Source organism: Vipera ursinii (genome assembly GCF_947247035.1).
Source record: "Vipera ursinii genome assembly, chromosome: 5".
NCBI lineage: Eukaryota > Metazoa > Chordata > Lepidosauria > Squamata > Viperidae > Vipera > Vipera ursinii.
In genome coordinates, this window is record NC_139518.1 from 41,394,581 (window position 1) to 41,420,698 (window position 26,118).

The following is a 26,118-nucleotide window of genomic DNA, read 5'->3' on the forward strand; positions in this document are numbered from 1 at the left end:
GGTATTATAGATATTGTCGCAGGATGGAAGCAGTTCCTAGTAAGGCCGCCTTTTGCAATTGACTAATGGCAAATTTGTCAATGCCAATGGTGTTCTATTATTATTATTATTATTATTATTATTATTATTATTATTATTATTATTATATTAATTTTATAATAGTTCAGATTTGTTTGTATATCTACCTGTATATCATTACAAAAACCTGATTCTTCTATTTGTATTATCTATTTCTTATATTCATTCAAAAATATATAAAATGCAGAAGACTTGGGCAGAGTTTGCACTAAGAAAGACAAGATTTTGGGTTGGGCCATACTTTGCCTTTTCTTTTGACCCCAGTAAAAAAGAAGTATTCATTAAAAATATAATTATTTTAAAAACGATATCAATAATTCTCAATTAATAAACCACCCAGCAAAAGAATAGAAAATGTAATTTTACTGTAAATTAGAAAGGCAATGCTTGTTAGTTACATAGAAGCATAACTTCTTTTGTTGTTATGCCAATTAAATTATCATAAAAGTAATAGAAAATAGATTATTGGCCACTAGTTCCACCATAACATAACATATAGATTGCTGAAGAATGCTTTTTCTTTCATTTCTAATGTAATAGATAATGTATCCAATCTTATCTTTGATTAAAACAAAAGATAAATTGATTGGCCTTTGCCAAAAAAGGGAGAACCAGCTGTTTGGTGTCTGTCACCTCTTTAAGTCCACCTGCTTCTCTAGATGTTTGTATATCATACTGTTGAGTACCTTGGCCTCAGGCTGTTGTTAATGAATGCCAGGTCTGTTTGTAATAAGATTGTGATCCTTCGCAAGTTGTGTAGAAAAAAAAGCAGACCTGGTACGGGTGACCAAGACCTGGCAAGGTGAGAAAGACTTATCTGAAATCTACCCATATTCATTTCAGGTGTTTCTGCAGGCTTTTACATTGCATTGTGTATTTGCCTTGCCACTATTTAACAGTCTGGGTAAGAGACATAAAATGCATCGGTTACCAACATGTAATTATTTTATGTTAGGTTCCCAAGATCGCCAGGATAAACTCAGAGATATTGGAATAGTAGATATTCTACATAAACTGAGTCAGTCTTCAGATCCAAATCTTTGTGAAAAGTAAGTAAACAAATTCCAAAATCAAATTGAAATGAATCTGATCACTTTGTTATTAGATTTTCTGTATATTGATTTGAGCTGTATATGAGTTCTGTTTCTCCTTGCATTGTGTGTGTTTTTCCCCCTGCAAACAGAATTGTCCCAATTCTTTAGGAAGGCTTAGTGTTTGTATGAGAAATCTCCTATGCTTGATTTGTTTATGTTATGCATGATTCTGGATAACTAAAGTTTAAACAAAGGCAACACTAATATCCCAGAACATAATGAACCAGCTGCCAAGATTAAAAAAAACTAATTAGATAACAAAAAAACTTTCACAGGCTGATACTGACAACCTGACCCTTGTGCCTCAGGACCTTCAGGTTGGCAAGATCAGGGCAGTCTAATATCTGGGGCAAAGGTGTTCCAATGAGCAGAACAAAAAAGCTAACTTTTTGGGTCCCACGAGATGGCACATCTGAAGGGCCTCATACAATGTATTTTCTGCCAGATTGACGGTATGATTGGAGAAAGGCACTTCTACAAATATCCTAATAAATGCCCCATGGCATGAATGGCTTTATAGCAGCATTTTGAATTGCATCCAGAAACATATTGATAGCCAAAGCAGCTCAATGGAGGAGAGGTGTAATGTGTGTATATTGAGGGGTGTTTATAACTGCCCTGATCTTGCCAACCTGAAGTGCATTTTAAATGAGCTGCAGCTTCTGGATGCCCCATGTAGAGAGCACGGCAGTACTTTACTTAAAGGGCAAGCAAAAGTTTACATTTGTAGAGAGATCTCATTTAATATCTCCCCTCCCCAATTATTATATCTGACTGAAATATCTTTGTATTTTCACATGCTGCTCATTTCAATCAGGTTCAATCCAAGATAGACACCTGTTTTAGGGTTCTCAAAGTTGTAGAATGCATATACTCTTATGTGAAAGCTGCTTGAGAAATTATAAATAGGAAAGGAATAGGCTGGTTCTAAGTACAAAGAACCTTGTAGTAAAATTGCAAGCAGGTTTGTTTTGGGATGTTCAGTTACTGAACTTCGTGTGTCCAGTTTTCAATGCTATAGTTTGTTTCTTGCATGGTAGCATTTCTAAAATCTCCATTTATGCATATCCTCTAAAATTAAAAAAAATGCTTTTCATTGCAGGGCGAAAACAGCACTCCAGCAGTACCTTGCGTGATGAAAGAGAAGTTGAACTTTCATATAATTTTCAAAGCTATATAGTAAGGAATAATGGGAAATAGCTGCACCTAATTTCCTTACCTTTTGCACAAGGCACCTTGGGCTGCATTTGTCTCAGGTGCAGGGAGCTGCTTGGCAGGAGCAGTTTAAGTGATCAGGTCTCCAATGCACTTGAGGACTTTATTGAGGTAGTTCCTCTATTCAGATATCTGTTCTGGGATATTTTTGTCTGAGCTACCTGAATTCTACTCGAACAATCAGCAGTCTTTTTTCTTTGGGCCTACAATATTCTGCTTATACCACAGCTGATGTAAGGCTGTGTCTGGGTGGGTGTGATACCTCAGAGCTTTTTCTTTTTCTTTCCCCCCCCCCTCCTCCGTGTGTGTATGTGTGTGTGATTTTTTTTCTACAGATTTTCAAGGGTGAACCATTGTTTGCTGTATGAAAACTTTAAAAAATTATATACAATTTGAATTGAAATGTTATTTAATAACAGTTTTGTCCCATGAAGTTTATTTTGATCAGATGAATGTTTTTAAGTAAAATATATGCATTTGTTAAACCTCAGCTTAATGTACCTGTATTTCCTCTTTTGAAACAAAAAGATACTTATATGACAGGTAACAGATGCAATGTGATTTATGCTTGCCTCTTACTGCCACTTGTTACTAGTGACAGCTCCTTGGATTTAAGAAAGCAGAATTCCAAGATCCCCAAATGGAATATTTTTCAGTTCACATAAATGATACCAAAATTGGAATTGTGGAAATTATACCTACTAGAATTTTCCAGCAACAAAACTAGAGTTCCCCATGCAGGTACAATGCTGTTTTGGAAACTTACATTTATTATAAAACTCTGTTACTTTTACATAACATGAAATCGTAAGAGTGAAATTGATTTAAATAAAAGAATTGACTGCTGATTGGAAGTACGCTCTTAGAAAAATTGTAGGCATCCCCATAAAAATCTGGATGTAAATCAGACCTTAGATATTTTAAAAATACATTTTTATCCCATATACATGGTAGAGGAGTAAGTTATTCCTGCAGCAGAGAAGAACAATGTTAAGATGAGTTTTTTATATCGTTTTGTAATCTCTGCCTCATACCTTGTTGTTTACCAAGTAACTTTCCTGTGGTCTTAAGCCCACAGGTATTTGTGTCAAGGGACAAGAGCGCCAGTCAGAAATTGAGTGTCTCATTTCACTCACCAGTTTCAGGCATCCCAAACATTTATTTATAGTTAATAAATATTCTGCTGCCTAGACACTTCGCATTATATCAAAGCAACTTTTAGAGCTTGTGCCTCGGCTGGAACTGTTAATAAGCTGGAGGGAGACTGCAAAAATAAAGCTAGAGTCTTTATATATGGTTTTCATGTTTTCTTTTACTCTGAAAGGCAAGTCATAGCAATTCAGGGAATGTAATAGGTGAAATTATTTCTCACTGTTATTGCTACAAGCTTATTGGGTTTGGACTTCTGCAGGTATGCATAATGCGCTCTCCTGCTAGTTAATATTTTAGAAGTAAACCCTCAATTAAATCATCAATTGGTTGTAGCCTTAATAATACTGAGAAAAATTACTTTCTTGACAGCATTATCTAAATCCATTCCCTGTGAGAAAGGCTAGGGAGTGCTTCTTTATCTTGACCACTGCTTTTGCACTCTGAATTATTATTATTACACAGGCACTTCCAATTCTGTGGAATGACTCCATTTACACATATGCATATCCTTTGATTTTGAGATATAGATATGCTTAAACCTGTGTTGAATATAGCTGGGATATGCAAATTTTCAGCTATACATTTGAAGATTGCTTTTAGAGTGGCTATGTATATGGAAGGAAGATATAAACTATGCTAAGACAATCTGGATAATGGGGGTGGGCAAGGTGAATGGATGAAATATTAAGATGGTAAGTGATAACGAAGTGACATTTTGCACTTTGCATTGTGAATATTTTTGATGTTGCTATAAATATGTACAAACACTGTAAATAAAAAAAACAAATGTCCTTTTACCGGATAATATTATTTAAAATTGCTTGGCCCTATTTATATATATTTTTAAGTCTTCATTCAAAGGTTATATTGTAGGCATGGATCTGTGCACATTCAGCTACATCCTTTTAGAAAGCTGACTGTTCTAACAAAAATAAGGTTCATTTTCTAATTCTAATATTCTTTTTTAAAGAATATGATAAGTGAACTTGTACAAAGCCTGTGTCATGACTTGTCAAAATAAGAATAACAACTTTTTAAAATGTTTTCGCTTAATTCTTTTGTTGAGAATGGCTCAGTATTGAATGAATTTAATTTCCTGAGCATTTGCCTCTTATTTTCAGGGTTGATTTAAAAATTCAATATTAATAGGGTAAATGTTCTTTATTCTGCAGCAGCTTTTGTTTAATGTGGTAAAGTTCATCGTACTCTTTCTGTTCTGTTTTCTACACTTTATCTTTTCTATCCTTAGCTCTTACTTCAGTAATCCTTTCCCTGTTGTTTGTGTCCTCTTTGTGATATTGTACTTACATGAATAAGTCGTACACCAAATGCTTTAGAAAGCAGATAGATAAATGATTTATTTTGAAGAAGCTGGATACGAGCCCAAAATATTCTAGTCTATTTAATTGAAAACAAGTCAAATTGCAGGAATTTAAAATTTTATTAAAAGCTATGAAGTTAAGACTTGGAAATGGAAGAGGCCAAAGGCAACATCAGAATGCTGTTTATAATTGAGGCTAAACAGTGATTGAGTTATTCTGCTTTGTATATGGTTTTCTTGATTAATTTAGTTTAGAACAAATATGATGGAGTCTGGGAATATTAATCCAATGCAGCAGTGCCTTTCTTAATCAGTTCAGATGCTGGTATACTTGCTTCTGGCTAATTCTGAATAATTTAACAGTCATACATAGCCATATAATGAAGCATACGATTACGTCTTTCTGGGACAATAATATTAAATTACATTCTTGTAATATAAGTTGAAAATTGCCATATATTGCTCATAATTAGGTGTTTAAATTCCTGTTAACTGGGAAAATATTAAAGATGTTCAGCCTTTTGACTACAGTGGGAAAGGGGACATCAGTCTTAGGAATGTAAAACTGTTGATTTGCACTTAATTAAACCAGCATTTAATTTCCCAAGGAAGATAAAGAAACAAAAAGAAAAGACACTTCAGACTATCTCTATTTCCTCTTCCTTGGGATTCAAGACATTTCAGGAACACTGTCTTTGGCTACGTTTATGTACGATCAAGTTAACTTCCCTCTGAAATATTTTGCAAAGAGAATAGAACCTAACTTGGATTAAATTAAAGTCATCTTGATATTTTCAACAGTAGTCAATTAGATTTTTGTATTTTCTTTTATTTCTGTATTGTTTTATGCTATTTAATATGTACTCTGTTCTCAGTGTGTGTTCTGTATATGTTCTACATAATTTTTTAGTCATTTTTGTCCCAGATTTCAGCTAAATCAAAACTAGCAGGAAACCCAGAGCAAGTAGGACAATACTAATGGATATAATAATTGCCTTCTCTCAGGTGTTCTAGCATGATATAGCCCACCATCTTTTACCTCCAAAAACTTCCCATTACTTCCCTTCCCTGCCTCTCTCAGCCATGGCTAATATTCTTGGTGGTTTTTTTGCATTCTTCTCTTCCAAATACTGCTTTGAACAGTTGTGTTTCAGTAGAACAAAAACAGTCTTGTTCCATTCCGGCCCAAACATGCATGTTTCAATGTGAGCACAAATCACTCCAAGATAGGTACACAGAAAATGTCCACACCATTTTGCACATTGCTCTTTCCTTTCTCTTTCTTTCTTTCTTTCTTTCTTTCTTTCTTTCTTTCTTTCTTTCTTTCTTTCTTTCTTTCTTTCTTTCTTTTTGAAGGATTCAAGATAGTACAACCAAGCTGTTATTGTTTGTGGCATATGCCACAAACAGATACCACAAACGTTATTTTCTGGTGCATGTCAGAAAATTTAAGAACTGGTACAGTAAATAAAGGAAAGTACAGGTACCACGGGAATTGATGTGTTTATCTTATCGATAATACCCTAAAAATTAGTGCCATTCTTTAGCCCTAATAAATGCATCTTTAAAGTAAGGTGAAACTTCAGGTTGAAGTTGATTTTTGACTATTTTGTTTGTCAATTTGATTTTCTTGACTGCAATAGAGATATTATTTGTCAGGTAGCAACACTAACCAGCCTTGGTTAGCCTTAAAAAAATGCTATGCATTGTTGGAGACCATGCATAAAATTCTAGGATGGGAATTTTCCAGAAGAAAGAATATCCCAGAAGAAAGTATGGCAGTATGACAAACAGTTGCAAAAAAAAACCCAACAATAATATGACTACAAACTTCTTTTTCCATGACCCATTAGCCCCACGAATTCTCCTTGAAGACTGTGCATCAAGATGGATGGTAAGTATCTTAGCTCACCAGTGTTACTGCAACTTTGTATCTGCTTTTTGCTACTTCTACACCTAGAGAAAGTAAAAGCCACGATTCATCAAAGAATCTTCAGCATCACGTACCAGACAGACTTGAGCACTACAATCTACAGGAGGGAGTTCCTCCTTGGAAACCTTTTAGACCTGTGAACACCCTGTTCAATCTAGCCTACTCAGCACCCTTGGCTCACTTCAGGGCATTATACGATCCCAGATTTCATAAAATTTCATTCATTGAGAGAAATTAGCCCTGTGATCAGAATGAGGTTGTATATATTTCTTCACTATCCCTTCTGTGCAAGTTACATGCTATTGTGTCTCTACTATCCTTTAGTAGAGATGCATGTTTTCCGTGAGGGAACATGGCATATTTTCTGTTCCCAGACCAGAAGCCTGAGATTATGAACAGAATGCCATGTTTTTATCAGCAGCTATTGCCATAACAAAGCTCAAATCTTGTAATGCTGTCACTAAGAAGTCTTTATACTTGTCTTTATTTTATTAAATTTTTCTTAGTCTCTTTTTTTTTTTTTTGCAAATTTAAACTGGCACGTCCATTTGGTGATTTTATCGCTCTTACTGTATTTTGAGCATGCTTCTATGTACAGGTTGTTTTAATTGTAGTTAATTTGCTGGTCACTGGTTATAAATAAAATTTCAATTTCAGTAAGAACATGTAATCACCAGGATTTCAAGGAAAACTATGCCCTTCTATTCTTTCAAAGTTTTTTGGACTTTTTTAAAAATGAAAATGTTTAAGTTGGTGCTGGAGAGTAATAAAACCACATATTTGATAAATGGAAAACATTCTTCCTTTGGCAGCATTTTGTTGTAACTTATATGGAATGTTATCTAATGTTGTAAGTTTGCTGGATGATGTTTATCATAATTCTTATTCCCAGGTTATTTTTACTTTTGAATATTCAGATACTATTTAAAATATTTTTTTTAAAAAAAAAGACAAATGCCATATAGTTGTTTAGAAACTTCTATCATTGCAAAATTTCTAGAAGCAGGAGGTGATATAGGGAATGAAATACTGAATGGTTCAAATTTAGTTTCCTTTCTGAATAACAAGAATATCTTGCTGGGCAGATGATTTCCAAGTTATCTTTCCAAGTTAACTCCATTGGTGTCACTCACTCGGTCACAATGGTGGCTTTCCATATTTATAACTTACAGCTGAAAGAGGTGTATCTCAATATTGCATGTACAACAATTTCCAATAATTTACTCAAGTTTAGAAGATTCAGTATCACAATCAGAAACAGGAAGCTCTAATAGGAAAAATAAAAATTGGTATAGATACACCTGCATGCTATCTAAAGTGTCTATGATGTAAACATTAGCCACTTTGCACAAGACTATACATTCAGTGCAGAGATGCAAAAGGAATGACAACAAGCCAAATCCCATTTAATAATTTGAATATAATTTGATTACATTAGTGAATAAAAATTAATTGAAATGAAAACAGATTTTATCCTTGTGTAAAATGTAACCTGTAGCTACATATGTATTTTTGAATTATGCAGTTAAGAAACTTGTGCAGAAGGCTTCTCCAGTACCTTGGTTCATTAGCTCTGCTCTCTTGACAAATGAACTATAGAAGAGAACGGTTGGTTGGCTGCTTCTGCACAAAGCAGATTGAAGAATGAGAAAGTGAAAAAAAGGAACTCAGAGTTTGTTCTTGAGACAGTGCTGGAGGGCCTCTCCCATGGCTTGGAGGAGTCTGTCAACGTTGGGTTTAGTGGAGTTATAGCCCATGAGTCCAATGCGAAAAATCTGATGATAAAAAAACATTTAAGTAAGTGTTTTGTGACTGTCTGGAAAACTCCAGCCAACTCTTCCCTTGATTTTACTTGTACACTGGAATCATATTTATAATTTTTACTCTATATGTATAATAATTTCTATCGTACTAAATTCAGGTACCAACATGCTGTTTCATACAGGCTACAGATTATTAGATACTTTATTATTTGATAATCTTTGAGACTCTTAAATCACAGAAGTGGTTTGAGGTAACATGCTTTAAGATTCTTCATTGTTTATAGAGAAAATCAACATCAGAAAGATTGCTACATTAAAGAACATGCCGGTTTTTCACAGACAAGATGAACTTACAGCCTTTGCCTTACCAGTAATGTTAAATCTTTGTGCTATATAATTTGTAATTAATAGTTCAATCTGTTTAATACAACCTTTACAAAGCATTCTTCAGGAACCAGGCAACCACATCTGATTCACTATTTTCTCTCCATGACCCTGTATTTACCTTGCCTGCTAAAGGACCCAGGCCTCCAGACACCTCAATCTCATGATTTTTCATAATATATTCAGTTATTTCCTTCCAGTCATATCCCTCGGGCACAAAGATAGTGTTGACTGTTGGAAGTCTTGCATCCTTAGAAAAGAAAGCAAAACAGCCATTCAGGTGGTTTGGGTATTTGAATAATACTTTATCTCCAGAATTTGAAAGAAATTGTATCAATAGTATTAAAAGGAAATTTATTCTTTAGTTCTGGCTTTGTGTCTATCCCTCATGCTCACTTTTGAGAAGCCTCTTAGCAAAAGTAACCAATTATATATTAATGAATGGGTAAATTCAGAAATTTACGGGACACGGTGGCTCAGTGGGTTAGGACGCTGAGCTTGTCGATCAGATGGTCGGCAGTTTGGCGGGTCGAATCCCGAGTGAGCGCCTGTTACTCGTCCCAGCTTCTGCCAACACGTAAAAATGCAAGGAGGAAAATAGGGACCACTACGGTGATGTCCTTGGACAAGTGCTGGCTCTTCAGCTTTGAAACGGAGATGAGCACCGGCCCCTAGAGTTGGAAACGGCTAGCACACATGTGCGGGGTAACCTTTACCTTTTAAATTCACAAAATAGCATGCATATGAGTCCTTTGGGAATAGGGCGGTATATAAATTCAATTAATAAATAAATAAATAATAAATACACTTTTGGATCAGGTTTTGCCACCATACAAAATATTATTTTCAAGTTATGAAAGTGGAATAAGTATTCATAGCTCCAGTATGATCTCTTTCCTCTGGCTCAAAGTCTGGAAAAATGTAGGGTTTTTTTTTTCCTAGTCTGCTATGTAAACAAGTACGGGTAGAAACTATTCGAGGCAAGGATTTAATTCTGATTCCCATTATTGATTTTGTCTTTGTAGCAATCATTTTATTACCTACTTTGCTCAGTTATCTAAATTTACCCTAAACAGTCTTCCCCATATAAAACTTAATGAGTAATTACTTTGATCCATATTCTACATTTGTGATTAATTTCATTCTTACTGGTTCTTTCACAAAGGGTTTGAGACCTAACTTCTGCAGTCCTGCACAGAGATAGAGGCTGTTTTCTTTATGAAGCTTCCAGGATGTCTCTAGTCCCTGTGTAGAAAATGAAAATATTTATTTCCCTATATACAAAAAAATAAAGTTTAAAAAACCTGAACATATATTTACGTTATGCATTTTGTTGTTCAGTTAAGTTTCTAGTCTTAAGGATGTGATGGATATAATTTTGCCTGGATTGTCTCCCAGCAATTTCTCCTGAGTTCTTAACGTTATAAGCGATCATTGATAGTTCTAGCCACTTTGTCTTCTATTGGCTCTTATTTAACCACCTTAAATTTTTCCCCAGCCTTAGGAACTTGCCTTCATGATTCATTCTTTTGCCTATGTCCAGAATATTTAAGTTTTAACTGTATTACTGGTGACAATCTGAATTTATTTCATCTAGTATTGATTGCAGAAATTCTTTATGCAGCCTGTGCTACCAGAATTCAAAGATACCATTTTGTTTCATGGCCGTATGTTGTGACTGGGAAAACAGTAGCCTTGCTAACAGATTTGTATGTAAAAAATGCAAGCAGCTCTGGTCAAATTCTGTAAGTTAAGCACAACATCTTTCTGTATATTTGAATACATAATATTTATGTACTATTGTTTACAGACTCAAAATACCCATTCAGTAAGTACTTAGTAAAAACTTGGCAGAAATAACAGCTTCCAAACATTTGCAACATTTCCACCCCTGCCCTGATGAACCTAATATTCACAAAAGAGGTAGATTCTATTTTGGCAATGCTTTGCCTAATATAACTCAGTGCTGCACTGCAAGGACTTTGTTTTGCCACATTCAGCTATATAGCCTCTGGGTGCCAGTTCAAGATTTCTAGAGTCACTGCAGTTCAACCCAGGGTAGGGATGTGAACTGGTATCATCTTCATATTGATACCTCATCCTGAACCAATTGATAACCTATCCCAGCAGTTTCATATAGATATTAAATAATATCAAGGAGCTGACCAAACCCTGAGGAATCCCACACTGGAAAGCCCAAAGGGCTTGATCACTGTGCCTTCTATGACCACCAGCTTGAACAGCCCGCTTAAGTGGGATTAAGTATGTTGCAGATGTGTACACCAATATATGTGTGTGTATAAAATAGTAAAATTTTCTTTTAAAAAAATGCTATTTCCAATATTATAAAGTGCCTGCAGCAACTGACCTTTTCTGCAAAAATTGCCAAAGCTTCTCGCAAGCAGAAGAATGTGCTGATAGGTGCAGTATGATGATACCTGTAAAAAATGGCATATAATACATCTAGCAGCTTATATAGAAACAAATGAAGAGATTCCAGCTATAATCTTTTCTGTTGCCAGTTTCAATTTTAAAACAAGACCAGGAATGAAAGTAGAACAATCTTAAGTCAATTAAATATATAAAGTCATAGTTAAATGGATATCTCCTTGTTTGTTGGTGATTTTATTTCATTAGATTTATATTCTGCCTCCTTCAGAATCTTGAGATTGTGCACATAACACTCTTCCTTCAGCTTTTCCCACAGCAATTGGCCTCTGAGGCAGGTTAGGTTGTTTAATAAAATTCATCTAAAGAGCTTTCATAGCCAAAGGAAGACTCCAAGAATCATAATTTAAGAATTAAAAATTTAAAGCTGAGTCATGCGACTTGCACATTTTCAAGGCAAAACAAGGGAGACTGCTTTGAAAATGCAAAGAAAGGCAGGACTGAGAGATCAAAGCTTTTGATTATTTAGCTCTACAAAATCATTTCCTGCATTCTCACAGATATACAGGTAGTCCTTGATTTGCAACCACAGTTGAGCACAAAATTTCTGTTAAGCTAAGATATTTGTTAAGTGTGTTTTGCCCCATTTTACAGTCTTTCTTGCATCAGTTAAGTGAATCACTGCAGCTGATAAGTTAGTAACCTAGTTAAGTGAATCTGGCTTCTGACTTTGTCAGAACATCACAAAAGGTAATCACATGAGCTTGGGACACAGCAGCATTCATAAGTATAAACCAGTTGCCAAGCATCTGAATTTTGATCATATGATCATAGGAACGCTGCAAAGGTCATGTGAAAAACGGTCATAAGTCACTTTTTTTCAGTGCCGTTGCAACTTTCAACAGGCACTAAACAAATTGTTGTAAGTCAAGGACTACCTGTAATCAAAATGCTGGTATTGTTTTAACATTTTCTCATTTGGCAACATAACAGAAGAGTTCCCAGACCAGTTCCAGGAAACAAGAAAGCCATTTTCTCAAGATCAAAGTAGAAGAGCTGTATAAATGCTCACTTTCTTGGATTACCATCGCAGCCCCAGTATGTAGATAGCTCTTCCACATCCAGGTAAAAGGAAGTTGGTTTTGTTTTCCTAGTATGAATCTTCTTTCTGGCATGATGAAAATTTTTGATTAGCACTTCAGGAAGTCCACCCTCAAAGTGGAGCCATTGTCTATCATTTATTTATTTTTAAATGGTTCATAGTATATGGTCTGTACTGAGTGCCGTGGTGACCTAGTGGTGAAGATGCTTGCCTTCCACTTGGAAAGTTGAGAGTTCAATCCTAGGTAGCAGAATATGTTTCTCATATAGGGCACAAAGAAAAAAAATTGTCTGTGAACACCCCATGGGGTCAGGAAAGGTATCGGCCAGGAAATGCTCAGCTTCATCCAGTTACCCCTAAGGCAGGGGTAGGCAACCTCGGCTCTTTTATGACTCATGGACTTCAACTCCCAGAATTCCTGAGTCAGCTATGCTATGACTCAGGAATTCTGGGAGTTGAAGTCCATGAGTCATAAAAGAGCCGAGGTTGCCTACCCCTGCCCTAAGGGATTACAGGATTGTAAAAGAGTTTTTAGTAAATGCTCTTGCTATGTTCAGCACTTAATATATGTCTGAAAGTTGCATTTCAAACGGGGGGAGGGGCAGTGGGGGAGAAAGTTGTAAAATTTGGACCAGAAAGTTTCCTGAGAAAATGCAGTAATTGTACCACAGCCAGCAATTTACCATAATACAGTGTATTTCCAGTTCTTAACATTCATATCATGCATGAGAGCCAGTTTGGTCTAGTGTTTAAATCACCAGGCTAAAAACCAGGAGATTATGAGTTCAAGTCCTGCCTTAGTCATGAAAGCCAGCTGGGTGACTTTGGGCCAGTCGCTGTTTCTCAGCCCAACCCTCCTCCCAGGATTGTTGTTGTGGGGAAAGTAGAAGGAGAAAGGTGTGCTGGATGCATTTGTAAAAATAAGAAAGGTGGGATACAAATAAATTTTTGGGTAGGTCCTTGGTACTGCTGCTAATTCAGGAAGCAAAAGCTGTATGAATATTTTAAAATGAATATACCTTGCTCTGCATCTATATTATGTAAATAATAATAATAATAATAATAATAATAATAATAATAATATAATAATAATAATAATAATAATAATAATAATAATAATAATAATAATAATAATAATAATAATTTAATTTCTATACCGCCCTTCTCCCGAAGGACTCAGGGCGGTGTACAGGGCAATACAATAAAATACAACATACAAAAGTTAAAAAAATATTAAATATTACAGCCCAATTCAATACGTTAATACAATAACATTAAAATACCCCTAAACCCATCAGACCAGGCCGGCTTGTTCAAATAAATATGTTTTTAGGTCACGTTGAAAGGAGCGAAGGTCGGGAGCCATCCGGAGCTCCACCGGTAAACGGTTCCAAAGGTCTGGTGCGCCCACAGAGAACGCCCTCCCCCTGGGGGCCGCCAGTCGACACTCTTTGACCGACGGCACCCTAAGGAGGCCCTCTCTGTGGGAGTGCACTGGACGAAGGGAAGTTGATGCCGGCCGCAGGTGCTCCCGTAAGTAACCCGGACCCATGCCATTTAGTATATACTTGTATGCATTCTGAGTTTGGACAATACATTTTCCAAGGATGGTTTGAAGCATAGTATTATTATTCAGTGGAAACCACCTTGCAGGTTTAAGTCAAAAATTGTAAACCTGCCTGCAACTGCTAAAATGTGCGACAGTCTTGGAAATAGTATCTATGCAATCAAATAGAATGTTCCTACTATACCTCCTGAGATTTTCAGATAGAATGTTTGCTTAAGGTTTACAAAAAGGCATGATGTTTGGACTCTGAGATTTAGATACTAAGACCAGTGGATTTGCCATTGCCACCTTCCTGCAGCTATGCGACTCAAGGTCTCCTGGTTTCTACCCTGATGCCTTAAACCACCGGTTGCAGCCCACTATTGGGCCATGGCCTACTTGGAATTGGGCCACGTAAGTGGTTGGCTGGAATGCGTGCGCACACATGAGCAACTCAACTTGTGGGGGGGCAGGCCAGTGGGTACTTGCATGTGTGTTCTGGCCTGCTACTTGCGCAAGGGCTGCATGTGTGTGCTGGCCCAGTTACCCTCTTTCCCCCAGCCAGGCCACCAGGCCCCAAAGGTTGGGGGCCGCTGTCTTAAGCCACTATCCCAAACTAGCTCTTTTTTCACAATAGGTTCTGTGTCACCACGTTGCAATAAGATACTCTGTTGTAGCATCATGCCTGTAGAATAGGTTGGATGTACTGCTGTGGAAGCTGCTGATTATCTTTTATTTTTGTATAAAGCTCTGAGGAAGTTTTCTCTAGCTATCTACATGATGTTGCCTTCCAGATATGTTCAGTTCTGGCAATTGTGTTTCTAATATATCTTTGTGCTCAGAAATAAATATGTTCTTATTTCTCTTACTCAGTGTATGTCTTGTCCCAGAAAAATAGAGTACTTGAAAATCATAATTTCATAGACAAATTTCCTTACCTGGCTCTGTTGCTGAAAGAAATGGGAGAAGCACCAGGTGGTGCACTTAAAACTTTCTGGGAGCCAGAATACAGAATGTCAATTCCTGTGCATTTAATAAGAAAATTTGTTAGGAGTTTCTTCATTTGAATCACTGTTATAAATGCAGGAAATAAATTTATCATTAAAAAAAACTCTTGGGTTTTTGCTTTCTACTTTCTTCTGTCTCTACCAGCATTTTGTGAGACAGTAGCTAATTTTAGAATTCAACGTGAAATTGATTTGTTGGAATGCAGTGTTCATTTTATATACAGTATTATGTGGCATGCATTACTGCACAAACCGGTTTAGCTATCAACATCTTTCCCACAAATGCCAAGGTCTAGGAGCAATTTAAAAAAGAATATAATCCTCCAGACTCTTTAGGAGGGGCCCTTATTGGTTCATGTAATTCTTTTTTCATCAACCTGATAACCCTGTAATATTGTCAGTTGCCATTTCTATGAATCAACTAGCATGGTCTTTAACCATCTGTTTCCTTCATTCCCAGTGAACTAACCTCTTTGAGTTACCTAAACATTAGCTTCAGATTTAGTTAGTTTTAGATTTACTTATCACTCTCTGCAAGGTATGCCTGAGGAGAATCTGTATTTTGGTCCAAGGGCAACATTTTGTTAGATTTATAACCTGCCTAAGAGTTCAAGGGGACCTATGGTGGGATATCTCTTCATTTGATCCCTTGGAAACAAATTGGTAGGAGGCAGTGGTGGGATTCAACCAGTTCGCACCACTTCGGCAGAACTGGTAGCTATTTTTTTGTTGCCCAGGCCCAGAATGGACTTCCGGAAGTGGCATCCACACAGAGAACCAGTTGTTCACATATTTGAATCCCACCACTGGTAGGAGGGGGATTGACTGGCCAGAAGTTATTCAATAACCAATGGTAGACTTGTCTCTGGATCTTCCTTGTTTTAGTCCAATACTTTAATAACTACATATCAGTGGCTGCAGGAAAGTGCCTTATGGACTACATGGTAAAGTGAGACTTCCTCATGAAGTGGGCATCTTTCTCATGAAATGGGGTTATTTGCCTTATTAGGCAGTGGCTCCCCAATTAGGAGCAGAGGACTGGTTAGTAAATGGAAGAGCTTTGGAAACAGTTTAGGGATCTTCAGGGATTTTTCATATACTATGGCTATAATTTAAAGTAGAATTGTCTCCTGTAATATTGCTTTTGAAATTCTTTCTGCTATTGTTACTCTGCAATTAAAAGAGTTCATGCCCAAAGTATATTCTGAGCAAATTCACACTTCTAGTATGAAATTTCACTAAAAAGGGTTGATCAAATAATTCTGAAGTAAAATTCAGTTCTACATTGGGGGAAAAAAACAAACCAGAAATTAATGCTATAGAATAAGAACAAATGTTCATGCTACAAGGACAGATTGCTGTATCTTGCTCACCTTGCTGGTCCATAAGTATTGGAGTGCCACCTAATGATGCCACAGCATCTACCAGTAGCAAGCAATTATATCTAAAACAATGAAAGAATGTATCAGGGATCAACTAGTTTTCTAGAAAGTGATCAATATTGTATGATTTTACATGGATGTTGCAGGTTTCAGTTTTAAAAATTGAATTGTTTTCAATGTTTTTAAAAATGAAAGTTTGAAAACTCATATCTGGTAGATCTGGCAGAATTTCAGCCATTTTAATTGAAAAAAATTAAAACATTAATTTTTAAATATTTGGATTGATAGTAGCCAGCTGGTGATGCTGTAGGAGCCATATTGGTGATCTACAAGTAACTATCACTGACTTTTAAATAAAGATTGGTAGAATTTAAATTATATATTTAACAGATTTCCTTTGGATGTGCTTTGTAGTTAAATGTTGGAAAGCTGTTAACTCTTGTCTCATGAGCAATGTTGGCTGGGGGGAGGGGTTGACTGAAAATTACTTTCCCAGGATTATTTTATTACTCATAGAAGAAAAGGCACAAGACTTCCATATTCTTCCTTTATACAACTGAGCAACTTTGAGAAGTATACTTCTAATTGAACAGTTGCATTTTGTAACAAAAAATAAATGGAGGAGAAAAATGAAGCATTCTCCGAATCTATCTTTCCTGCTTGTTTGTTGTAGATTTTGTAGCTAAAAGTAAAACTCTTCTTATTTCTAAGTACTTGAGATGATCTTGTAAAAGTGATATTTTGTCCATTTGTCATTTTGTTTACCTATATGTTTGGTAATGAAATCTCTTTAAGAAAAAAACCAACCTCAGAGAGCACCAAGGACCCCCAAACCCCTGTATTTTATCATTATGCTTCTCAAATAACAGTTACTCTTCATTAATCATATTGATGCACTATATATACAGTAAGGACATTTTAAATGTCAGATGTGCCCATACAAGCCACCTTTCCTCCTTAGACCACTTCACTGAAATTCAATAGCAACATAAATTATCATTATCCAGTTTTTATGACCAACAGTTTTAGAAGCTGAATTTTAAAAAGCACAATTGCTAGTCATAAAAAATCTGATCATGATCTCATTTGGTGTATGGTTGCATTATCTTTTCTGCACATTAATATATGCACTGAGTGTTGTGTGTATTATTGTTTCTTTGGCTCATCTTTTTTTTATTACTACAATTTTGCTATTTTAGTCTCTAACATGTAAGCTACCTTGAAGTAGCCTACAAACCAATCAATATGTGTCACTATTATACTCCCCTGCAGTCTAATTTGTAATATGATTTTTGTTTTTATTTTATTTTCAAAGCCAAGCATTTAGCTGAAATACTTTTGTATTGAATGACAAACATATGCCATAGATTTTCAGTAATTCCCAGATCCATCTTCAGTTATAGGTAGCAGCCCTATGATTTTAGTTCTAAAAACAATGGTGTTGTTCCTTCCTTCACTGACCTGTGACAGAGATCTCCCAGGCCATCCAGTGGCTGAACTACTCCAGTGGATGATTCTCCATGTGTGATGAAAAATAAAAAGGGAGCATGCTGCATCAAGCCCTAAGTGGCACATCAAGAGAAAAAGAAAAAAAATCATGCAAAGAAAAAACAAGTCAATAGCATGTTTCTAGTAAGTAGGAAGATGAATTTTTATGGGTTGTCCCTGGTACATCCAAATATACTTTTGGTACTTCCCCACAACTCACCCTTTCTATTTCTTCTAAAGTAAAATATTCTCCAGGAGCCTTTACCAATTGATGTACTTCAGCTCCTATAGGGAATAAATAATATGTTTCTTAAGCATAATAATAATAATAATACAGAATTAAAAGCAAAGGAAGAAGCAGCTCTTAAAGCTTCAGAAAAATAATGCTCAGAAAAAAAATAAAGCATGTGTTTCATATCACATAACAAAGTACTGACAATCCCTTCATTTCATGGGAAATCACTTTATTATAAACTGAAATAAAAGAAATTGTCTCCTTAATATCCCTTTAGAAATTCCATGTTAACGAGGTTGGATTTTCTTAAGTAAAAATCCTTTTCTTAAACAGTGAGCTTCAGATGTGCATGCTAATGTGACAAATGAACACAAAATATTTCTCGGCAAACCTTGCAAACTTGTGCTACAGTGATTTCGACTAGCCAGATTGTATTACTGGTTCAATCTATTAATTGTGTGATTCAGCCTTTGAGGTTAAGGATTGGGATTGGATTAGCATTCCTGAGTAACAAGAAGACTATAGTCACTTCACATTTCAAGTAGGAGAGTGCAACCAACTATTTTAGAGTCACTGTTTGCTATGAGTCATATATTAACTTGAATACTTTGGACCTGTCAAAGTCCAGCTAGATTCCATGGGACCTTCCAACATATGCTATCATTAAACGTGGGTTGGGGGGGAATTAATTATTAAAATGTCTCACTGATTATTTAAAAAGCAAAAGGACTTTTTTCTAAACTAAGAAAAGGCAATGAGTCTTACAGTAATGTTATTCCATCAGGAATTTTAACCCAATTCAAGTTCTTACTCATAAAAGCTGAACCACACAATTAGAGGATTGAATCAGTAACACAGTTTTTCAAAAATAGACTATTATTTCATTTTGATTCAGAGTTAAGTAAACTGATCAGCAGCAGTTCTCCAGAATTTTAGACAGGAATATATCTCAATTGGAATTTCACAATGATACTTTTTGGAAGCAAAGTACATGTGCAGCTACTACATCATTGAAAGATAATAGTTTGGTTTGCTCACTTTATCAGACATATGGTGATAACCTAAATTTTATTTCTTTTATATATGAATATCATAAAATAATTGCATTAAATCAATACCCTCCATTTAACATGATGGTCACATTTACAAATGCAAGTCAGATATGACTAAGATATCAACAGTATGGATTTTATAAAGAGCAGACTATGTTTGATCAGACATTGCTAACTTCCGATGAAAAGTTAATTTTAAAAAATGTACAATTTCTTATTAAATCTCAAAATGGAAGATGAACAAGTAAAAGACACAATGATAGTATGGGCAAAGAATTTTGGATATAATATAGACTTAGAGAAGTGGCAAAGTTTATGGGAAAGAAACTATAAATTGACAATGTCAGCTTCATATAAAGAAAACTTATATAAAATATTCTATAGATGGCACTTGCCACCAACAAGATTAGCAAACAATGTTTAAAAATATGTCAGAGAAATGTTGGAAATGTAAACACAAACCAGGTACTTATTATCATAGGTGGTGCACATGTGTTAAAGCAAGGAGATATTGGACAATAATCCACACTTGGTTAGAAAAAATGTTAGAGAAACACATAGACTATAAATCTGATTTTTTTAAACTAGGTATAATGTCAGAAAAACTTGATAAGCAAAGTACATATTTGATTCTGCATGTGATAACAGCGGGAAGAATTATGTTTGCACAATATTGGAAGAAATACCACCAGAAGAAGAAATAATCCAAAAAACCTATGGGAAGGTTTCTGGATTTAAAGTTAATGCACAAAAGACTAAAATTCTGGCCAAAAATATGACAGTATCGCAAAAGGCTCTTTTAGAAGGATTAACTGGATTTGAGATTGCTAAAAGGGTCAAGTATTTGGGGGTGTTTTTGTCACCCTCTAATACAAAGTTATATAAAAATAACTATGAAAAATTATGGGGGAAAATTCAAAAAGAAATGGAGAGTTGGGAAAAATTGCAATTGTCTTTGTTGGGAAGAATCGCAGCAGTGAAAATGAATGTCCTGCCTAAATTTTTATTCTTATTTCAAATGATACCGGTTCTTAAGAAAGATTCTAATCTGTAAGAATGGCAGCGGGGTATCAATAAATTTGTCTGGGCAGGGAAAAGGCCACGAGTTAAACTTAAGATTATGCAGGATGCTCGTGAAAGAGGTGGTCTTAAAATGCCCAATCTTAAATTATATTATGAAGCTGCTGCGTTAGCAGGAATAAGTGATTGGATTAATTTGACACAAGAGAGATTATTAAATCTTGAGGGCCACGACTTGTTATTTGGCTGGCATGCATATTTGTTGTATGATAAGAAGGTAGATAATGTGTTTAAAGTGCATATTTTAAGACAGGCATTGTTGAGAGTTTGGAAGAAGTATAGACATAAGTTAGACTGCAAGATGCCATTGTGGGCAATTCCAAAACACGCAATAGAAAACATAAATGTTGGCTTCAAACATGATGTGACTACGTATAAGGAGATTTTAAGTCTGGAAAGAAATGTCTGGTGTTTGAAGCCGTATAACCTCTTGCGAGATGAGAAGATTGTTCAAACTTGGTTTCAATATACTCAGTTACGGGCCAGGTGGAAAGAAGATCAGAAAACTGGTTTTACAATGACTGATGAAAATTTGATAAAGCAAATTAGAAATCAGGGTCCAGCACATATCAAACGGATATATCTTGCATTGATTGAAATTGACTCAGAAACAGAACTTGTTAAAGATTGTATGATAAAATGGGCCCAGAACATCCAAGAAGTTATTACAATGGACACGTGGGAAAAGATCTGGATGAGGAACGTAAAATTTACACAAGCTCAAAATTTAAGAGAGAACTTTTATAAAATGTTTTATAGATGGCATTTAGATCCTAAAAAGCTTGCAAGTATGTATCCGAATTATCAGCCAAAATGCTGGAGGTGTGGTGGCGAAGATGCAACATATTTTCACATTTGGTGGACTTGTAAAAAGGTCAAGGCTTTTTGGATAAAAATTTGGTGGAATATGGAGAAGATTTTCAAGCAAAGGATAAAGTTTTGTCCGCAACTCTTTTTGTTGGGTATAATTACAGATGCTACGGTTGTGGACACTAAGTTGATGTTGAATTTAATTACAGCAGCAAGACTTTTAATAGGTCAATACTGGAAGAAGGAGGAATTGCTGACCATAGAAGAATGGACTTTAAAGGTTTCTGACCTGGCAGAGATGGCAAAGATCTTGGCTTATTTGAAAGATCACTCGCAAGAACGTTATATTATGGAGTGGAAAAAATGGATTGAATATATCCAGAACAAATATGGGACTAAAAAGTTTCATTTAGCATTTGAATAAGTCTTCCTTTCTATTTTTTTTCTTTTTTTTCTATATGAAATGTTAGTATTGCTTGTAGTTATCTTATTTGAGCTAGAGAGTGATAGATTTAAGAATTTATTGTTGGTAGCATATGGATGCTTATGATTGTTTTTTGTTTTTATACCCTGTACTTAGCTCTGGGAAGTCGGGGGGGGGGGAAGGGGGGGAGGGGTAGGGAGGGATAGGTAGGGGAGGGGGAGGGGGGATTGTTAAAGATAAAATGTATTTTAAAACTTTTCAATAAAAAAAATGCTAGACTGTGCAGAAATGGACACACATACTTTAAGGTTGAAAGAAAAAGAAGAAACAGAATATTTTCAAACTTGGGACCTATTTTATCAATGGTTAGAGAAAAGATTTAGGGATTAGGAACTTAATTTGTATTAGTGAATAAGATATTCAGATGACACATTTTTGTTGAATGATTATTATTGAATTCTGTTAAAAAATAAAGATTAAAAATAAAATAATTGCATTAATGGATTTTAACAAATATCACTGATCAAGATCCTGGCATGGAATAGGGGAGGGATTTAACTGTTTGCCCTCTGCTATGATGCTAGTTCAGATTATTACATTTGTGGATCTGCATCAGAAGAAATGATTCAGTTCAAGGTAATGGAAGTTTTTCTTGAAGCTGCTGGCATTGGCTATGGATCTGGACCTCCACAAGGACAATATGATTCAAGCCTATCTTTTGCATCAACATACTGGTTTGTTTGTGTTCTGGACTTTTTAAATAGCTCATTTAAGTTGTTCATGCAGCTGGTAACTACAAGAATGGCCTCTTGGACAATTTGACCTTTACCCTGCCAAATTCAGATTATTCCAAAGGAAGAACTAGGACCTAGTTAGGTTAATACATGACAAGAAAACCATGTAATAATATACCTATTACTGGTATTATGAAGTTATTAAAATTCTCATTCTTTGTACTTTTGGAAAGTGTTATCCAAGTGTAATGTAAATTATATTTCATTACACTTGGGTAATTTTGTGAGATTTGTTTTTGTTTTATATACATATGATTTACAGTATTGCTGTTTGTGCTTCATGTGTGCCACCCTATAATCTTTAATCCCAGCTTTTCCCGACTATAAAGCAGATGTAGCCCAGTGTATCTACAAGACAAAGCTGAGGAAAACTGTTTTAGTCTATGGATTTTTGTGCTACAATAAATCTCTTATTAATTATTCCGACATTGTTTGGGTCCATACATACGTAGTAAGCCATGATTTGTTTTAACCATGGTTTACTGAATAAATTATTATCCAGGCATGTCAAACTCGTGACATCACGTGACATCGAGCGACATATTGTGACCTTTTCCACATTGCCGGCAATGGGGTGGGTGCTGTTTCGGCATGACACATCTGGCCCGCGGGCCAGAGGTTTAGCATGCCTGACCTAGTCCCATTAAAATAATCATAAAATAAAAAGTAAAATAAATGATTTTAACAAATTAATAAAATAATGAATAAATTATAACATAATTAATCATGCCTTTTAATGAAGAAATGCTTAGCTTCATGCATATCTTTTATGTGTCCCTCAAAATGATTTATATGGGACAAATGCAGCAACAACTTGTTGGGTGTAGTGAGATAGTAAAAACAAAAATTGACATCATGGTACACATCAGAGACACAGAAGGGTTTTTATAGGATGGCTGTGACTAGAAGTATGCTCAAAGTCAAAGGGGATTTAAGATTAAATTGCTATAATGGTTGTTCTGTAAAATGCAGCCAGTTGGCATTTCAGTGAGAGTAAATAACATGGTTCAGTAGAAAAAGGAAAAGAAATGTCAGTTTGCATCTAGCAGTAAAGAAACTGGCTATTGAAAATATAACAAGAGGCTCCCAAGTTCATACCAAGTCTGCTTGCGATGTCAGTTGCTCGTTCTCCCCAAAATCCATTCACAGCTACTAAGACTTTGTCTCCCTGTTCCACCAAATTCAGGAAGGCAGCTTCCATTGCACAGTGGCCTGTGCCACTGATAGCCAGTGTGAGAGGATTCTGTGTCTGGAATATATACTGGATTCCCACCTTGATATCATCCATTATCTGAGAAAAAGAAGAAGTAATAAGCTTTTCCCCCTCAGGGATAGTTTAATGTATTTACATCTGAGAGTAACATGTATAGGAGGAACTAACTAATATTGTTCTATCAACTAAAAGTTATTTGTTTTAAACATACTTTGTTTTAAGAAAAAAATTCAATAGCTAGAAGAAACAACTGTGGTCAAAATGTCTCTGAAATTAACAATTCTTCATCAGCTTTCTCCATTCTAATGCTGTGTGAATCTGGGGAAAATTTAACCAATACAGCCTATTTTCTCTCTAAGATTTATATGACCTCCCATTTTAAAACACAACTCTAGATGGCTTACAACAGTTATATTATGTTTCCTAGGAATTTTGGTAAAAGTTATATTTTCTCCCCTTCCACCTATTTCCTGACAGAACAGATAGTTTTTATGTTCAGCTGCTTTAAAACCTAAAATATACCCTTAAGGTTAGGGCTTGTGCTCCTATGTAGCTGCAATGAAAGTGATATGAGCAAAGATGCAAACATAATTAAGTCGTGTTTTATTGATACAGGTTTTTGTAATTTTTATGATCATTGATCAGATCAGACACAGTACAGAACAAAGAGGTTGAAAGAATTCTGAAATTGTGCTGATCAATTTCTCCAGTCTTGGGCCATCCAGCATCTAGGTTCCAGGATGAGGCCAGAAAAAATGAGGCTAGAAAAGCTGAGGTACAATATAATGATGCAACCAGATGTTAAGTTTTATTCTTCACTCTTTATTTCTTTTCATCAAATAGCCTACTGGTTGTCCTCTTTTTATAATAAGCAGTAATTCTGTTTTACTATGAGGGGTAAATGACAAATGTTAGAATTCAATCAAAGTTGCAATTATGGTATGGAAAAAGGTGTCTGATGATTTAGGATTACGTGGGTTTTCAGGACACATCAATACGAAACATATCACCAACAACGCGTGATCCATAAAGTCTCATATCCAGATTATCTGAGAGATTATAGGTTTCTAACCTGAACTGTACATGCTTGCTATTAGGTCTGAGAGCACTGCCTTGAACAAGCTATTAAATTTCCAGGCAACAGAACTGTAAGGGTTTGTTTTTTCCCCACTGACATATGGAAGAATGAAGATCTCAACAGCGATTGTTGAATCGATTTAAAGAGTTGTTTTTCCTGAAGATTTATAAACTGTTACTCAGAATATCAAAATTAAACAAAAGCATATGGGAGTGTTCTCAATAGAGCTCTGAAAAATTACATAACAAAAATTTCATTTTAAAAACTCCAGCTTTTCATTTGCCATTAGTTGGTTTTTGGTTTTAGGCTTAATCAATACTATAAATAAAATGGAATTAAGAGCATACGAGCTTTATTAGATTAAAAAACCAATTTAATAGTAAATAAATAAACATCTGTCAGTGTGGTATCTCAAGGATACAAAGCAGGGAGTGGAAATTGATGGAGGATTCCTGCTGATCTTAGAAGAAGTTGGAAGTGCAATCCTTACCTGAATCAACTCTTTGTGTAGATGTCCTATGAGTTGTCGGCTATTTGCAGATAAGACACGTGGAGAAGAATTGGAAGGCCCGGGTCCTAGTAATAATCTGTTTGGGACAGATAGTGGCTGTAGTAGAGATGCAGGGGGAGACATCCAATGTCTTTGAGAAGACATGGTACAGAATCTCTGAGTCACAACAACCGGCAGCCGAACACGACACAAACCTATTGCCTGCTGCACTAGGAAAAAACTGCCCATCGCTGACCTTAAATGGGTTGTCAGAGTCAAGCAAAATAAACAAATCTTAGATAAATGTTGCAGCACTCCCCTTTTTATAGTCTTCTGAAAAATCTTCCCGTACTTCACTATTGAGTCTCTTTTGATCTGTCAGTGTTCTTCAGATTCCTGTTAATATATATAGTAAATAGTTAAGAAACAGCAACAAACTGACAACCTGCTTCTTGCCCTTCTGTTTTCTCCAGCCAACTCTGTTTAGGCTTCTCTGGCCTGAGAATTCTGCACCTGTTAAGAGCTGGAAAGTTAAATATCATGCAAACATATTTCTGCTTCTGATATTTTTTGTGGTTCTTTGGGTAACATAGCAAAGCACTTATTTGTCTACCCTACTTAGACATTGCTTCTTTCACAGTCTGTGAAAGATACAACTCCTGGATCATTCTGCTGTTTCTGACTATGGTTTAAATCCCCAAAATAAAACCTATGGAATGTTTAATATTTTTTTTCCTTTTGGCATCCCTTAAGGGAATCTTCTGTTAATAGTTTGCCAGAAGCAGAAATTCAGGTTTAATAAAAGATTAATAAATAGCTTTCCTGGTTTGCTTTTTCTGGCCTCAGAAGGACTAGCCTAAGTCATTTTTTTCCTTGAGATAAAACAGAAAATGTTGCATATGTAGTCCTCGATTTACAACCATAGTTGACCCTGGCAATCTTAAGTCAGGGGCGTCAAACTCGCAACGTCACGTGACATGTTGCGACATTTCGTGACTTTTTTGCCATTGCCAGCAATGGGGTGGGCGGGTTTCTCTATGATGCATCCGTCCCACGGGCTGGCAGTTTGACACCCATCTTAAGTCATGA

General features: G+C 35.6%; 2 protein-coding genes across 6 annotated transcripts in view; one reads left to right on the forward strand and one right to left on the reverse strand.

Moving 5' to 3' along the window:
- The window catches only part of ARMC8 (armadillo repeat containing 8), an 82,416-nt gene extending 62,563 nt beyond the window's left edge, over positions 1-19,853 (forward strand). For 4 of the 5 annotated variants that reach the window (XM_083363724.1, XM_083363725.1, XM_083363722.1 and 1 more), the window contains 2 exons: positions 1,034-1,127; positions 2,275-2,877. In XM_083363724.1, the coding sequence (XP_083219850.1) occupies positions 1,034-1,127; positions 2,275-2,308 (128 nt within the window). In that variant the 3' untranslated portion in view covers positions 2,309-2,877. Of the gene's footprint in view, positions 1-1,033; positions 1,128-2,274; positions 2,878-17,835; positions 17,998-19,728 lie in introns of those variants that run through there. The other variant, XR_014492656.1, reaches the window with a different exon arrangement.
- AGXT (alanine--glyoxylate aminotransferase) lies at positions 8,327-25,278 on the reverse strand (the record flags this gene model as incomplete). The annotated part of the gene is made up of 11 exons (XM_083363285.1): positions 8,327-8,568; positions 9,062-9,190; positions 10,090-10,185; positions 11,309-11,378; positions 12,401-12,496; positions 14,915-14,999; positions 16,357-16,427; positions 17,827-17,927; positions 18,074-18,138; positions 23,347-23,539; positions 25,030-25,278. The coding sequence occupies 11 exons, from the start codon at positions 25,276-25,278 to the stop codon at positions 8,461-8,463; spliced, it is 1,263 nt and encodes a 420-aa protein (XP_083219411.1). The 3' UTR covers positions 8,327-8,460.
- Positions 25,279-26,118: the final 840 nt, after the last annotated feature.